Source organism: Condylostylus longicornis, unplaced genomic scaffold (genome assembly GCF_029603195.1).
Source record: "Condylostylus longicornis isolate FDR11 unplaced genomic scaffold, ASM2960319v2 ptg000135l, whole genome shotgun sequence".
Classification (NCBI taxonomy): domain Eukaryota; kingdom Metazoa; phylum Arthropoda; class Insecta; order Diptera; family Dolichopodidae; genus Condylostylus; species Condylostylus longicornis.
The window spans coordinates 11989876-12009202 of record NW_026578103.1 but is presented as its reverse complement, the minus strand read 5'-3'; the positions used below and the strand labels follow the sequence as shown (position 1 = coordinate 12009202).

General features: G+C 21.4%; 1 protein-coding gene across 4 annotated transcripts in view; it reads left to right on the top strand.

Moving 5' to 3' along the window:
- LOC129615062 (potassium voltage-gated channel protein Shaw) overlaps window positions 1-19040 on the top strand; it is a 174953-nt gene extending 155913 nt beyond the window's left edge. The window contains exon 8 of one of the 4 annotated variants that reach the window (XM_055530119.1): window positions 17971-19040. In XM_055530119.1, the coding sequence (XP_055386094.1) occupies window positions 17971-18134 (164 nt within the window). In that variant the 3' untranslated portion in view covers window positions 18135-19040. Of the gene's footprint in view, window positions 1-3632; window positions 3763-14247; window positions 14373-17970 lie in introns of those variants that run through there. The other 3 variants (XM_055530116.1, XM_055530121.1, XM_055530120.1) reach the window with 3 other exon arrangements.
- Window positions 19041-19327: the final 287 nt, after the last annotated feature.

Below are 19327 nucleotides of genomic sequence, written 5' to 3'. Positions count from 1 at the left end.
TCTGAAATAAAAAATTTTCAAAATGACTCATTTTTTATTTGAGTGGCATTTTTTTAAGTAAAAATTTATTAGTTTTAAAATAAATTTCGATTTTTCACAGAAAAGAACGACTTACAGCTGATAAAAAAAAAATCTATCGTTTTTACAATTTGTAATTGATTTCTCGAAAACTCTTGTGCTTCCATTGTTTTTATTCAGCTGGAATTGTACATTGTATGATTTACGAAGTCTTTAAATAAAATTAAGCTTGTAAGCTCATAAAATATTATAAACATTTAATTATGAATACGTCCCTAGGAATAACTTACTATTGTTAATTTTATCAGTAAATTTGAATTTGACATGTTCACTTCGTGTTTCCCTATATGAAATTACGATGTTTGTGTTACTTTATATTATTATTAAAAAGTTTTGTAATTAATCTGTGAAAACAAGAGAACTAAAGTAAATATTTCCCATAAGTCAGTATTCCAACTTACGTCCCCTATATACGCACACATTTGCCAACCTCCTCAATAATTATTATCATTCTAAGAAAAACAAGTGTCAAAATATTTATTTTATATGATAGAAATACTATTTTCTAAAAATAATTATATGCACACAATATGTATAATTTAATATTATATTATATATACTTATTATAATAAAATAAAAAAGAAAATAAATATGTAATAAAAAGAAATAGAACAGCTTGTTTTCTTAACATCAATTTATCTTAATTAAATTTCATAATAAGGAGCCTTAAAACAAAAACAAGAGAAAGAAACATACAATATTTACTATATTATATTAAAATATAAAAGGTATTCTATCCCCTTTAACAATTTCAAGAAAAAATTAAAAGAATTTCGTCAACACTAACAATGCACGTCATATACCTATAGGTGTACGGTATTATACTTATATTATGGTGCGATAATTTTACTCCACCATATATAGGCAATGTTTTACTGAATTACATTAATTTATTAGAGAGTTTTTATTATACTAAAAATAAAAAATAAGGTCAACTTGCTCTTTCATAATATGTATATATATATGAAGCTGTTATTTAATAATGTTAAATGTAATGTTAATAGTCTACTACTGCTGAAAAATTGTTTGAATGACGGGAAAAAAAGACTTAAGCATAAATGCGATAAAGGAGAGTAAGTGAATAAATTGAAACTGGAAAGAGAAGTTTTAAAGGAATTAGCCAACGTTTCTACTTACATACAATTCTATCTATTTGGATACATTTATGCCTTAAAATTAGTTTAGATATAAAGATATTCAAATCTGTTAAAATGCTGCCATTGGCTGCATTTGAAAATTTATGTGAAATATGTAATCTTCGTCAAGCATTAAATAAATATTAAAAAAACTTTCAAAGTGCTGATAATATTAAATTGCAAAATTGCTTTGTCTTCAAAAAAAATCTTATTTGTTGGTTTTACTGAACAGATTTCCTAATTTTTTTGAAGAAAGCAAGAAAGATACTATATCAAATTAGTTCCACTCTTCTTGTGTTCAAATTTAGAACTTTTAGAAAAGAACATACCAGAAACATGTTAGTTGTTTTAGAAATACATTGGCTGCACATTTTTTTTTCCCGCTTAGTTCAACAGCTACAAACCTTAACTTTCAGAATTAAAATACAATAGAAGTTGTATGTGGTTTCTTAAAGAATTTACTATCAATGATAAAACTCATATTGCAGACTAAAATAAATTAATATTAATTATGAGCTAATTTGTATAAAATAAGACGGCTTATTATAATAATTCTATTTTACGAGACTGGATACATTTTGGATACATTTTTTTTGTCGAAATTGGATACATTTTGTTTTGGTTAACGAGTTATAATATTGGAAGCAGTAAAATAAGATTGTGAAAGAAAACTGTTTAATGTATTTTTTTTGCAACTTTAGTATTGCACGAAAAGTCAAAATATTGTTGCGGTATCGCTAGTTGGTTTAGTAAAATAAACTTAAATAAATATTTGAAATTCAATCTATAGCATAACTTTATTTGCTATTTAAAAAATTGAAAGATAAGAAACGAGCAAAAGTGCTGTTCAAGAAAAATTAAAGACATTATAATTTTTTTTTTTAGTTCTTCATCCCAATCATTTTCGATTTTATTACTTTCGGATGAAATTTTCGAGTATGTGATCAGAATTAAATTTTTTTTTGTTCTTTTTAGAGAAAATGATAAATAATTAAAATTTAATAAAATTTTCTGAAGATCAAAGAAATTTTACGAAGCGTATACCACTAAAATTTTGTGTTGTATTGAATTTAAAAAGGCACATAACGTATAGTTGATGATTTTATTAAAATGTGATCATTATGAAAGACTTAGAAAAATCACAAAGTTGACGTCTTGTTGTGTTATCAATTGAACTATTTTCTTATTTTAATGAAAACTTTCATTAAATTTAATTTTCATTTTAGTTTTCATTAAAGATTCTCTCGATTTGGGAATTTGAATCCTTGTTATTTCTCGATATAATCAAGTTTAGGTAGCTAATTCAATGAATTATATCGAGAAATTACACCTTATCCAATGACAAAAATAACTAAAAAACTTTTCAGAAAGGAAGGCATTCGGAATTTAAAATTCTTTGAATTCCTTAACTTTATATATTACAATTTTTGATAATTTAAAGAAACCTGTTTGTTAAATTATCTTTTTGTTGCGTGGCGCGCGTTTTCTCAAAACTGAACAGTTATTATTTTTTTTTTATTTTCTTTGTTATTATTGTTTTAATTTTTCTTATAGAATAGAGAATATTATTGAATTAAAGCAGCACATGCTTTATTTTAACCGCTTAAAATATAATTTTTCATTTTATCAACGTTTAATTTTTGTCCTTAAATTTTTTTTTTTTTTGATAAAAATTTTATTGCCAATTTTAATGATGGTTTTTATGAGTTTTCTAAAAGAAATAAAACTCATAAAATAAATAAAAAAAAAATAAATATTTTTTATTGACATTTTATGGGTGTGATAGGTTTACGTCTCCTTATTTTTATAATATTATTTTAAATGGATTATAGCTGTGTTGTAAATTTTAATTAAAATTATTTTATTAAAGTAAAGAAGTTGGCTATTTGAAGTATCAAATTTTTTTTTTTTTTGTGAAGAATGAAATGAGAATTTAAAACAAAAATTACTTAAAATTTCAAATTTTTTGCAAGGAATTTAAAATTAAACGAGGCCACTGCGAGTAGACATCAATTAGATATCATATAATATCTTGATTCATTGAACAATTAATCAATTAAAATAACCTTACCTTACAAATGCTAAAACAACAACGTGCAGCCCCATATTATATCAATAAAGAGATTGTATAACAGTTTTTGTGTGATAACATTTTGTGAACAGTCATTGTTTAACTCAAATGCTGACTTTTTTCGGGTTCGTTTTTATTCATTGCGAGTTCAATCACCCACAATAAATCAAATATTTTTCACTCTTCCAATATTTTCTCATGATTAACTTATTGCATGCCTTAAAGATAAAAAATTATTTATATTAATAGTATTATGCCTATATTATACATTTTTTATCATTTTTACATTCTCTTTTTTTTTTTTTGTTTTAAAATTGAAAATAAATAAATTTTTATATTTATTACAGATATGGTCTTCCATTTTGAATGAAAAAATACATCATATATTAATTTTCATTCATATATTACACAAAAAATTATCTAACATTTTTAAAAGGCAAAGAAACATTAAAATAAAGGCTTAAGAAACAAAGAAGTAAATGAATTTTATTATTGTATTAAAACGAATACACATACATAAATTTAACAATAATTGAATAAATTTATTTGAAAAATAAACACCTTTTAAGTGAAATTATTGTACAGCCCACCTGCTACTTATTATTGAAGGAAAAACATTTTACATAAAGAAAAATTTAAAATATTTTATTTTTATTAAAAATATAAAAAAATTTGATTTTTCATTAATATTAAATAGAAAAACTCGTACATTTCCATGTTGATTATTTAATATAATTTTTTTTTTAATAATTTCGGTATTCAATCCTATATTCAAAATTAATCTAATTAAAAATCATTAAAAAATTTTGTGAAATATTAAAAGTAATTTAAATAATAATGAAATGGGCTTAAAATTTCCTCACAATTACAATTTGAAAACAATTTTTAATTTAAAATTTAAATAATTAAATTTAAACAAAATGATATTTAAATAAATTACCTTAATTCTCATTTATTTTTTCTAAATTAATTATCAATCAGACAGTAATAAATATATATATATATATATATATTAAAAAAGAATAATAATAAATTAAAAATTGTATTTTAAGAAACAAAATACACCGCGTATAATAGAAATAAAAATTAACTAAACCATAAAGAAAAACTTTTACTAAAATAATATTATGAAAGATCAAAAAACAAAATAAAAATTTAATTAAATTTTAAAAAAAAATAATTAAAAACATCGTCAAGAATTTAATAATCCTGAATAAACAGTAATTTTTTTTTTCAAAAGGTAGCTATGTATACATTTTAATTTTTAATTACAATTGACTATATACAAAAAAAAAAGCATCCCTAGTAGCTGTATAATTATTTTCTTTTTCTTTATTGCATTAAGAAAATATTATTCAATTTTAAATTAAATTAATTAAAATTATAGAAAAATATTGTATGTTTTAGTAGTAATTACGAATACCAAATTCCCATAATTATAAAATAATTGCTAGTTGTTTTTGGAAAAAAATCACGTTTATCCTTATACTCGTATATTAGTCTTTGAGAAACGTAATTATAACCAATTTAATTAAATTAGATACCCCAAATAATGTTTTTTTTTATATATATCGTACTAGAATTATTGTTTACAAAAAAGAAAACGCTAGATTCTGTTAAATTTTGTTTGTATAGATTACACATATTTTGTGACCATTCTCCCATACCCTCTCTTTTCCTTGTATACGAAAAATTTTTTGTTTAATTTTGTTTTTTTTCTCTTCTAAAAGTTTCTCTTTATAATATAGGATAAGAGAAACCAAAATTATTTTTACTTACTTTTACTCGTAATACAAAAACATAATATTATTATTGTGCCTATATTTATAACTTATATAATTGACAGCTGTTATTGATTAAATGATAGATTGATGGACTGATTGATTGATAGATTGAAAATTGTTTTTTTTTTTTATAAAAAAGTAAAGAAAAATTTTTTTTAACTTATTTCATTGCAATATTGCGTGTAATGTATTACTTTATTTTTAATCTTATATGTACCTATATAAATGTATATATGTATATAATATTATATAATTATATATTATATATACATATCATATGATTTGCTTTTGTTTTTTTCGTGTATATTCCATTTGTATGTACGTTTCGTATATATATCATACATGCATAAATTCAATAATTTTTTAGTCCTTGAAATTTAATTAACAATATACCTAAGTTCTATACCATATATGAAAAATATAGAAAAAGTTTTGAAAAACATATAGGGTGATGTAAATTAATTTGATATATTTTTATATAATTTTATGATTAGGGTGAGTAAACTCATATTCCTTCTGGAATATTGAATATTCTAAACTATAAAAATATTGTGGTCTGTTCCCATATTAGTGATGGTTTTAATCCATAATTTTATTTCTTTTCATTAAACTTTGTATAACAAAAGAAAGTTCTAAAACGTAATGAGCTTCCAACATCTGGTGTCATGTGAAGTTGAAAACAATACCTGTGCATATGTTTTCATTTTTTCAATAACTAGGGCCTCATTTTTATCATATTTTTCAATTGGATTGAACAAATTTTTTTAATAATTATCATTGAAAAATATTTAATTGAGTTTATCATTTTTCAAAAGAACCGTGACTGATTGAGTGTCTCCTTTGCTATTATTTTGTTCAAGAAACTCGTTCAATACTTAAAAAACTCGAATATAAAAAATATTTTTTAAATAGCTCTTACGGATCCTTAAATTATCCAAGTTGTATGCAATTTAATATAATTCTTTAGTGCATTACTATCATGTATAACAATATTGGTAACTAAAATTAAAAAAAAATCACAGATTCTAGAATATAATATTACTTATTATATCACCTATATATTACCTGTACTAATCCTAAAAGCAAAATTTTTATTATATTTTACTGTTATTTAATATAATTCTTTTATACCAACACAGTACTCATATATACATATTTCCAATTTAGTAATAGCTTCCCCTACCATTGTTTAAATGCACAAATTATAATTTATGTACCCTATTATAATATAATGCTTGTTGATTTTGAATTAATTCACAATATTACCGATGCAAATATAATTAATTAAAATTTAGAAATAGTATAAAAAGTATTTTAAAAAAATTGATATTGAATGATATTAAATTTAATTTATTTAACAGTGGGCGAATATAATTTTTTTAATATTTTATGTAGGAATACTATATATAGATTTGCCTAAATATTATAATAGTCCTTAAATAATATTCAAGAACAAATTGAAAAGGAGAAATTTTAAATTAAATTGTTTGAAATGGTGATCCTTCATTAAGAGAAGTAAGCGAATAAAAATTACGAAAGAATTGTCTACCTATTCTCGAAACGCTTCGCCACGGTCTTTTGAACTCTCATTACGTACATTTGGATTATACTTCGTATTCAGTATTTTAGAGGCACAATGTCAATAGTGGACGTATTAAACGTACATATATATTGCTGTCATATTTTAAGTTTAATTGATATCTGAAAGGTCATCACTGACTCACTGATACTAATCATAGCTTAAAAATGTGATGTATATGCAAAGGCAAATATTAGAATGAAAATTTAAAATTTCCTTTTTTGAATTCTGTGAAAGATTTTCGTATTGCTTTTTTATTCCTCTTCTTTTTCAAACAATAAAAATTAAACAATCAACTTGAAAATTATTTGCATAATTCAAAAATTTTATTGAATTTTTGTGAGTTTTCCAAACGGTCAAATGTTGATCTTTATAACAAATCAAATAACTTTATTATATTTTGAATATACGTAAATTTTTTTAAAAATTCCATTCTACGGAAATTAATATTTTCCTTTTTTCAAATATTATTTATTTGTATATTTGTATATCTAGCAAGTTTGATCCCTTATAATATAAAATTTACATTAAAAAATTATTATGTCCGCTAATAAAATTCATATTTAAATTCAAATATATAACATATTTTTTTTCAGAATCCTTAACCTTTTCAAATAATAGACAAAATGATATTACGAGTATATGCAAAGTAAACTTAAAAATTGAAAAGTACAAAAATGTACCCACACTCTTTTCACCCACTAAAAATTTTAAGTTATTTCAAGAAAATACTTGAAGGTTTGGTAAAATATGAAACGAAAGTACACTAAAAATAATATGACGGAAAAATAATGTAATTTGGATTTGATTGGCATTAAAAAAGATAAAAGTTTTGGAAAACCGGATATTGTGTGTATATTTGAATTTGACTTTGTTTCAGAAAATTAAATAGGAATTTTTAGAAAATCAGAAAGAATCATTAATGTAAAAATCAATTCAGTTGTAATTGTAATTATCAAATATGTTTCAAAATCTCTAATATTTCGAGTTTACCCAATTATAAAATTAAGTTTTGGTAAACCAAACTTTTGCAACTCAGCTTTCAATAAAATCAGATCTGATTACTTGTACATTTGAACAAAAACTTTCTGTACACGACTGAATTTTTATTCCAATTCCTTAACAAAAAATTTCTCTTTAAATGGAATTTTTAATTCATTAAAGACTGCTGAACAATATTTCTAGAACATCTTTTCAAAATAGTCTTATACTTAATACTTAATTTCTCAAATTTATTGTCCGAAAACTTTCCCTTTTTTGAATTCATTCTCACATTTATAGAATAAGTTAAGTTACGGAAATTTGCCAGTATCCGAATAAATGAAATATAGAAATAAAATTGAATTATAGCATTCTGAAATTTAAAAATGAATGAAATAATTATTCAATGGTCATGAAAATTTTTTAAAATTTTCAAATCCCTTGCTATTTTATTAAGTAAGAGCCTATTTTCTGGAACGACTTTTAGTCCACTTTGTATAAATTGTAAATATGTTTAAGTTGTATGCATTTATTTTTTCATCATTCTATTTAAAAAAGGATGGGAAAATCTTTTTAAATCATTTTTTAAGCAGATTATTCAGCTATTTTATTCTCATTTTCTTCTTTTTCTCCCTTTTGTATTTTTTTATTTTAATACCCTCAATTTCAATTTATAGGAAAATATAAATTTATTATGATTACGATGCGTACATATTTACAATTTAAAATATTGCATGTATTTAAATATCCTTAAAATGGAAGTTAATAAAAACAAAATTTATGAATATTGAATTTAGACCTCTTTAAATTTAATACTTTTTGGACGGCTAATCTTGTTAAACAATCTGGCTGCTCCTTTTTTTTTCTTTATATACGTACATATATATACATACATGAGAAACTGTCTCCATTATATAAAATTTTTAAATCTTGAAATTGCAAGCAAAAAAAAAATTCAAAAGAATTCGAAAGGATAATAAAATATAAATTTTAATAAGGATTTTAAACGGAAATGAAATTAAATAAAAATTTAATAAAGATGAAAATTTATTTATGTGCCATTCTGTTCTGTTTTTCTTTTTCGCCTCTTGGATGTTTCATAAAAATCCATTTTTGAGGTATATTGTCTGGAACAAAGTAATGTAACCGGGTGCAAAATATGAATAACAGGTGCTCAATTAAAATAAATGTATGAACCTTTGCTAAAGATATGTTGGATGTAAAATTTTCTGTTCAAAATAGATTCGATTTAAAAATCAGTTGCGGAATATTTAATTTGAAGTAAATTTTATTTCAAATGAAAGCTTTTATAAAATTAATTAAATAGGTTATTAAAGCTTAAAGATTAAAGAATTTATTTTAGATTTTGGATTTTTGAAATAACGAGTCCCAACATTTTGTGAGTTCAGAATTATTTTAAACCATACATGCACAGTGATAAATAATTTCTCTAATCCAAAGAGATATTTTTAAATTGAAAAATGTTAATTAGCATCACTTGATCATAAAAAATGTAATTTGAAAAATTACATAATTTAAGAGATTTCAGACAATATAACAAAAATAAATTGTATAACAAAAATAGACTGTACGAGCATTGATAATATTCTACTGAATGTGTGAAAATGTGTGTACATAATTTTAATATCAATTTTTTTGATTATGCTCCAAAAGAAAATTCGTAATTTAATCTGAATTTATAAGACACATCTCTTATACCACGACAACAAAATACCGAATAATACAAAAAAACAGGAACAATATTCTTAGAAATCCTGGAAAAGAATAAGCTGCATAATTTATTTTTTTTCTGAGAACAAATAAATTATATTTAACATTTTAGGAAGAAATAAAAGAAATATGTATATTTAATGAAAATTATTTTTATGCGTACTTAAATAATAAATTAAGAGAGAAAAATATATCGGTTGCTTTGAAACAATGAAATTACATTTAGTAAAATTTAGTAACCGTAGTTAATAACACGAAAACTAAGAGATTCTATAAGAAAATTATTGGAAATTCAACAAAATTATATTAAAGAATGTCACAAATCCTGCACTTTATTTTATTTTGAATACATTCGCCTAATATTAATGAACAAAATTTAAATATTTTAAAAATACCCCTACTCTAGTTAATTAAAAAGAATCTGCAATCAATAGTGCATATTTTAAAATTTCTTTGCAATTATAAACATGGTTTCCTTAAAGGTTGTTGAGCAATAACTTTTTTTAAGTTTTACTTGAATTGCAATTTGGTAATTGAATTTAGCCATTTTGAAGCTTATTATACCTGGATGACGCCGGAAATTATCACCTATAATATGCAGATGTAGTACCTATACAAAATATTTAGATTTCTAAAAAATTAATTTTATCAAAAACATAGGCATTGATTTAATAATTTTTATAAAATTTTTGCAAACCTAATATGAGTTTAAAAGGACTAATTATAGTATAGACGAGTATACTTTGATTAGTCCTTTTAACTTAACCCCTTTAATATAACCCAAGAATGAGTTGAGAAACTATTAATCAAAGAATTGGCGGTAAATTTTATGAATTATTTTTATTTAATAATTCACTATTTGTTTTTAAAAAAAATTTTCATCAAGAGTGAACACAAATTTAAAAGATTGAAGAAGCAAAAATAGCAAGTAATTTGTAAAAGCAAAAAAATTTTCATTATCCGCAGTGAATACAATAATATAATTATAGCCACGTTAAATATACGTGGCTATAATTAATAATATAATAATTAATAATTCCAAAATATTAGTAAATTAGTAATGATAAAGGTCCCTGTTCTTCGAATCATTTTTTTTTATTAAATTTCGTAAAAAAATTCCACCATGAATCTTTAAATTTTCATAATACCTGAAGTAAACATACTTACTATATACAAGCATTATGTGTCTATAAAATAAACAGGTGATATTATACAAGTATACATAAATTTTTAATGTCATTTAAAGCGCAGAATGTTATATGGGAGCAGTGAACAATATATGTACGTATAAAAGCAGTACACTCAAATGAATATTTGTGCAATATAAAGGTTGTACATAATTATAAATATATAGGAAGAACTCTATTGAGGTAAAAATAATGCTTGACCACCATACATAATTGGATTGCAACAATAAAAAAAAGCACGATAGTCACGTGTTATTTAAAAATTGTATTCATTTTATCCTTTTGGGAAAAATTGTCCTGCACTAAATTTTAATGCATAAATGTCTATCTACTATATGGTGTAATTTTATTAAAATGATTGCAAAAAGCATCATGTTATGATATATTGAATGATTATTAAGACTTTTGCGCGTAAATGAATTATTAAGTGAGTGTAAGATCCAAAATTAATATAATTTGTTGGGGTTAAATATCAAAAAAATAAAAATCGATTTAGTAGCACTTTTATAAATATTAAAATAAAATATAATTGTCACTCAGCCTCATTAAATTTTTTTGCAATCTCATTGGAACTGATATCATCATTCATTATCTATTAGTGTTAAAAGCATTAATATTTTTATGCATAGCATTCTGAGTTATAATATTACGAAAAATTGCGTAAAATAAATTTTAAACACATAATTTTGGTGACAAATTTTTTATTATAATTTTGTTGAATATTCAATGATTTATTAAAAAATTTTATGAAATATGATTTTATACATCTTTGAATATCTTATATGAAATTTTAGAAAATTCATTATAAAAAAAAAATCGAAAAATGAAATTTGTATTATTGTTATTTTTAAAACCTGGGGTAATAAGGATGGCAGTAATAATAATACGATATTAAAATGTATGTAGCAATAAAATAGTCACTATTTATATTGTGTTGCTTCTACAACACAAAGCACTTTGTTTGAAAGGACAAAATTGGGTAAATTTAGTGGTTCTAATTAAAATTTTGTAATACAATTTTTGAATAAACTTTCTATGCAAAACCAACGAAATTCTTATTAATTTAATAGCCTTATATTTGCCTTTCCCTTTACAAGAGTTCAGAATAGTTAACATTCTATTCTCTTTGATTAAATGCTACCGATATAAATAAGCAATATGACATCCTGTAAATGTGTTTGATCTATCTTTTCAAGTACATTATCACTTCAACTGTGTTACAGCCCAGAATATTATATTATTTTAGTTTCATGAAATAAACTACATGAAAATATTACTAGAGTTTACTTTGAAAATTTTCATTAGGTGTTATTCAAATATTTTTAAATGTGTTCTGACCTGTAAAGATCTCAACTATGAAATCATAAAAAAAAAAACATATATTATGATATTGGATTTTTTGATTAAAATTTTAAAATTATATTTTTAATTTTATCATACATAGTTGTAACAAGTTCCTTTCTCCAATAACACAATCATGTGTCTTTTATAATTAAACTTTATTTCTTATTTTTATTCAAGGCTAGCTATGTATATATATAATATAATAAATATATTTACATAATAATATTATATTTTAATAACAAATATATGCAAATTTTTTACATCATCATAGAGTATAACAGTAACAAAAACATCTAACTAAAGTTGATTTAGATGGACATGTTTATATTTATATTAAATTACTCTTATATATACGATATTACATATACTTGGATATTGATATTTCCCGATGGGAAACAAATGGCACAAAGTTTATTATGTATAAATTAATAGTCGAAATGCTAGATATTTATAGTTGTATGAATTCATATGACCATATATTAAAATAATATAAAATGCAATACAATATATAATTATATAATATTATAGAATATTTAAAGCATAGCCCATAGATGTGTATAGTACAATAAATATAGTAAAAATTTAACATAAAATTTCATTCTACACTATTTGAATATCTATAACGTATACATAACATAGTAAACTATTCTGATATTACGATTAAAGTATTAGAAATAATATATTATATGAAATTGATGAAATGTAATCATGTAAAAATTGGAGGACTTCAATTTAATAAATGTAGTAGTTGTTCCCAAAAGATATTAATTTCTAATATCGTATTTTATTTTCATTTCATATACAAAGGTAATTTTAATAAATTCATTTTGTATAATAATGAATTTGGATATTATTTTTCATTTTATTAAATAGCTCAAAACAAAATATAATTAGAAGGACTTTTGCTTAAAATAATACGAGTATTAAAATTAACTTAGTTTTAATAACATGCTACAGTAAAGAGTAAAATAAATATGGAAAATAACCCAAATCTACATATTAAAAATTAAATATATTACCTTTAATTTTGATATTTTTGAAAATGAAATGGAAAATTATTTGCTCTATTATTTGCAAATGTAATATAACTATGTACATTTAATTTCTATACAAAATATTTTTATACTAAAATTTTGCATACTTTTAGGGTAGGATAAATAAAATATTGATAATTTCTACGGAAATAGTTAGCCACATGATTTATTTTTTAATCAATAGAATAATTGCTGGCCAGAAAAGTATTTGTACAACGTACCTGTAAAAAAATAATATTTTCACTTAGATTTTTTCTTTAACACTGTCTAGAGTTTTTATTTGAATATTGTTATTTTTAAACTATGGTTGACGCATAAAAATTCTGTTAATAATTTTATTGAAATCATTTATAATATTAAATACGAATAAAATATGGTCTTTCAAGATTAAATAAATAAAAAAGCAATGAAACTAAAACAATTTATTTTTTTTTTTTAATTAAATTTTATTTATTTCTTACGTCATCTAAAAAGGTCTTGTATTAAAATTCAAGATGTTTATAATTTCATTAAATTTTTACCATTTTTAAATTTTCCTCTCATAAATTTTTTTTTGACTTTGTTTAAAATATTAAAATTCATAGCTAGTAAATCTAAAACTTAAAAGAACCAATATTTTTGTTCCTTGAATAATTTTATTCTAGAAATATTTTTAAAACTCTAATGGATCAAAAAAAAAATATATAACAAGGAAACACGTATATGAATCTAAGATAGTTTTTGTCATATGCAATATAAAATTACAGAAATGTCGTGAAAAAAAGTCTAATAATTTTCTTTTATAATAAAAACTACCCACTTAAAATAGAAAACTTGACAAATAGCTGAAAATAATAAATAGCCTAGTTAAAATTCGAATCACAGAGCAAAATATTTTTAAAAATTATATACCCGGACATGAGTTTACCAAAAAAGATTTCATATTCATTAAAATGATCATTGATTATATTTTGGACATAAAATATCAGCTATCTTGTGTTGTTTCTATTGCCATTTATCTTATTTCCATTACTCCTAAATATTCGAACATCCCTAAATATTTTTTGTGTTTTATTCATCTTATATTAAACAAGCTATTAGATTCATCATCTACTATTCTAAAATATAACAAGAATTTACATTTTAAAATTATTTAAAATCTTTGAATATTTTTCAACCTCATATATGATGTGAATAATCTTAGACTACACTGAAATGAAGGTGACTAATTTTACTATGCTTGTTCATATAATTAATTTCATTTATATTTTTTATTTACAAGAATATTTTTGAATTGTTTTGCTAATTTAATTTAGTTTCAATTTTATTTTTATGCTTTTCAGCTTTATTATCATACGAATAACACACAAGGATTATTGTAATTTATAATAAAAAGAAAAATATCTATATATTTCTTTACAATTAAAGTGACATTTTATTACTTCTATAAGAATTCTTGCAAATTTTTAAATAAAACAGGTTTAAAATGAAAAAAAAATTTGTTTCCTTTAAATCTTAATGAATAACACGAATAGTAAGAACTTTTGAATGAGCTATTTTAAATCTGATTGGTGAAATCGGAAATGTAATTTCATGAACACATAAAATGTTTACATTGAATATAAAAATTAGATTACATAATTTACAAAAAATGATACTTTTTCTTCGGAATAGATGTAAAGGGATTTAAAATTATTCGGAATTTTGTTAAAAAAAACTTGTAAGTAAACTGATCAAAAAGTTATAAAATGCATGGTAAAATATACTTGATTTATAAACTATTATACGCTATAACTATCAAAATGTACTCTGTATATATGAGATTTTCCTCCACTAAACAAATATCCTAAATATCAATAATTAAACAGAGCATGTTTAATAAAAACTATATAGATATTTTATTTTATTATTAAATATAATTTCTAAAATATTTGAGAAAATATTTTCATCTCATACATTGATATTTTATAGGTTGTTTATGTATAAGTAGTAAAATTAATATAGCTGAGAAAACTCACTCTTCTATTAAATTTTTCAAAAGGGGTAATTTCGCCTCTAACAAATGTAACAATTAAAAAATTTCTCTCTTTGAAAATTCAAATCTTTTAGAATTTTTGATTTTATTTCTTCTATGTAAGATTTTGTTTTCTACAGTAAAATTTTTTTAGAAATCAAAATTTGCCTAGCATATTAATTGTAATAGTTCAGATTGAAACAGGCATAATTTTTGGATGTAAAAATCTATTTGGAATAGCATTAACATTCTAAAAACAATTTTAAAGCAATAACTAAATAACATTAAAAGATGTGTGAATCATTTTAATTTTTCTTTTGCTTTTTATAACATGATAATAAACTCAATATTCACCAGCAATGTGAATTTTATATTTATTTTCAAAAACTAGATTAATGAAATTTCCCTAACTTCTCTAAAACCAAAATTATCATTGAATTTTTAAACTTTATTGGAAAAACATCTAATAAAATATTTACCAATTAATAATTTAATTTATGTATACGAAATTTTAGTATAGCAGTCCTAAGAAGTCTTTACAAAAAAATAGCAAATGTTATCACAAGTATAAAAAGTATAACATGGCATATTACTTTTGATTTTATTAATATGAATTGTAATTATTTTGTTTTCTCTAAATTAGTTTAAGTGTTATTAAAAGAAAATGTTAATAACCGGTACATACTATTCTGTACTTCGAAAATGTTAAAACTTCATTAATGTTTTTGAACATGTAACGATAAATTTGAACATGTAATTTAAAATTTGTATTAGAGTTACAAAAAAGAGAGAGTTACAAATATTACTCCCAATGGAAATGTTAAACCAGTGTGATTTTCACTTTCTCTTAATTCATTTAAAAATTATGAATACAAAAATTTGTCCAAAACAATTTATTAAGGAGAGAACCTAACGTAATAAAGGAGTTATAATTGTTAAATTGTAACTATTTTATTAGTTTCTTTGCATTACACGATTATTAAATAAATTGTAGTAAAAGCCAGTGTCGCAGATAATATTTTAAGTTTATTTCCCTCTACACTATATCTCCTTTATCAACAATAACCTTTGTTTAATATCAACATAACTATAAAATAAGTTTGTGAAAGATACACCAAACTTTTTAGCGGTAATGTTTGCATATCTACCTTGTATAATATAAAAAACCAAAAATTATTTTTAAAATTTGAATCGTATAGCATCAAATTTTTTCTTATTTTTCAAGCAAAAATATGTTTTTTTTTTATAATTTTATAATATCGAACTCAAGGTCTCCCAAAATATGAAATTCTAAGGCTTCAACTTTTGATACCAAATTATTGATTGAAATTATATTACCCAAAAAAGGAAAAGTATATAATCAATCTTAAACGAACAAAATAAATTTCGCAGTAAAAATCCGACGGCATAATTTAAACAAAATGTATACTACTTTTGTAGAAGCCCATTCTTAACATCAAAATTATATTAATATGTATATTATTTTACCACTTTGAATACTAATATTTTTTTCTCAGTTGATTTCATTATTAATATTCTGGTGTCATATAAAACATACTACAATTATAACTACTTTAATAAATTATTATTAAAGTAAATGTCTTTAACTTTGAAATCAAATTATAATTATACACAATTTAAATTTAAATCTTCTGTAAGTAATTATATTTATTACGTAACAATATAAGTATACCCTAACAAATATTTACCTTAATTATATAAAGAAACACAGATCTAATTAACAAATAAACAATATTTACACATACCATTCAATAAAGTCAACTAATATAAAAAATTTTTGCAGAAATATTATTAATTTACATCATACACATATAATTATAATTTATATATACAATTTATATTATATAAATATAAATGTAATTAAGTTCTCAACTCAACATAGATATAAAAAAAATTCACAGTCAAGTTTAATAAATAAGAATTTGTTTGAAAAATGTCTCTCTGTCTGCACAAATTAATATCAACAAAATTAAATTTCATTTCTGCACCCAAAACAATTAAAAACCAAAAAAAAAAAAGAAATTACATTTGCATTGTCAATACTTATAATAAGGAACCAACTTTTTTCCTTGCATACATTTTGGCTTTAAATCAATTTTGTACCTACATATTTTGCTTGTTGCACACTTGTAATAAATTTGTTTTTAAAAATTGTCACATTCGAAAGTAGATTGGACTAAAAAAAATTTAAAAATTATTAATTTTAATTAGAATACAAATAAAATCATAACAATATAGAAAAAAATTAGATTGTGATAAAAAGTAGAAAATCCACAAAATTTTTGCATGTTATTAGTTTTTCTATTTTTCAGAATTAATTGCTTGAATTTCGAAATTAAGTAGATGATGCATTTAATTAATTTGTGAGAAAAAAAAAATTTTTTTTTGAAAAATAGTTTTCTTATTTTAGTTTTGCACAATATTTTATACTGTTATACTATATATATATGAGATTTTAATGAACTTATATACACTAATTCTTCTTATTTAGTATGCACACTAAGACTTTTTTAAACAAAAAAAAAATTGAAATGCATATTTTAGTTAATCTTTAGAAAAACGAAAAAATTTCTAATAGAGCTCTAAAAAAAATTTCGATTATTTCCAAATTATTTTTCTGTAAATCTATATATTTATATAATAATTATATATATACATAAATATAAATTAATATATTATATATTATACTAGCTATATATATATATATATATATATATATATATTACTATTAATGCATTTTATAAAATTCCTATATAGATTTTTTTTTTCCTATAATAATCTTTGATCTTTTATAAATTATTTCTTATTTACATTAAGTGTATCTCTTTTTCTAATTTTTTCTTTTATATATTATACAATCATAAATATTTTAAATTAAAAATTAATATTTAATATAAAAATATACATTTTTTTTTTCTCCATTCTTTTTTCTTTCTTTTGTATATTTGATTTTTTTTATTTTGTTTTGGCCCAAAAACCAAACTTAACCATATCAAATATGGTTTTTATAAAATATATATATAAAAATCAGGTCCGATTGGAGCTAGTATTGTTGCAATGTCACCACGTAATATTATGGACTTAAATCCAGCTTTAGCAATGGTTAAACCAACATTTGAATCGAAAGGACCACCAATAACAGCCAAAGAATGTAATAAACTATTGGATCAGTCAACTGAAAAAAATTTCCTTTGAGTTTAGCTGGTGTTTTGTTTTTTCTTATTATTTTTTAATTTTTCAATTATAAATGTATACGCATTGTTAAAAAAAAAAAAACAATTCGTATATAATAAATAAAAATCATTTTACACACAATAAAATAAAATTTTGTTCTATATAATTACAAAATAAATAAAACAAAAACAGAAAATCAAAAAGAAAATGCTTTGGAAAATAATTTATAAGCAAAACGGCGATTTATATAACGGAAAATAAAATATTATATCAAAAAAAAAAAAACTAAATTATTTGATAATATTGTAATGAAATTATTGACAATTCATATTTTAAGCGAAAAAAATTAAATTGATAAGAATAAATAAATATAAAAGGAAAACATTCAACAAGAAAACAAAAAATTATATGTATATGGAAAAGTTCCAGAAACGCTTATATAACAACACCTCTACAAATAATATTAAAAGTAAAAATCATATAATAATAATATTAATGATTACATAATAAACTATGCAGCAAAATTATTAATTTTTTTATATAATAAAATTTTATATTTATTTTTTTTTTTTTTGCTATTTTAAAAATTTTTGATTTCAAATTTTCAATTGATATTTTTCTATATATGGTGGATTTCATTATTACAATCAAAACTTGCATTTTTATAATTATTATTTAAGTTTTATATTATATATAGTTTTTCTTATTTTATATAATGAATTTATTTCAATAAGAAGATTACAAAACAAATACAACGACCAATAAATAAACTATTTTGCAAAAAAAAAAAAAAAAATATAATGAAAAATAAAAAATAAATAATAATTATTTACTTACCGAAAATTTTATTAATTTACTACAAAAATAAAATAAAAAAAATAAAAAAAAAATATTAATAAAATTAATAATAAAGAAAACTTTAAACTAAATCTTTAAAATAAATAATTTAAAAGAAAAAAATAAATAGAGAAAAATTTAATAAAAATGTTCCAATTTGCATTTAAATTTTTATTCAAATTTTATTCATTAGCACTCATTTGTTATTCAATATCGTAATTGTTTTTTATATAATTTTATATGAAATTAATTAATAAATTTTTATTTCATGAATGTTAAATATAATCTGATCATTATAATTCGACTATCTTCGATAATAAAGATCAATGTACCTATCTACTCTCATTATTAAAAATATTCTTATTTGTACTACGATT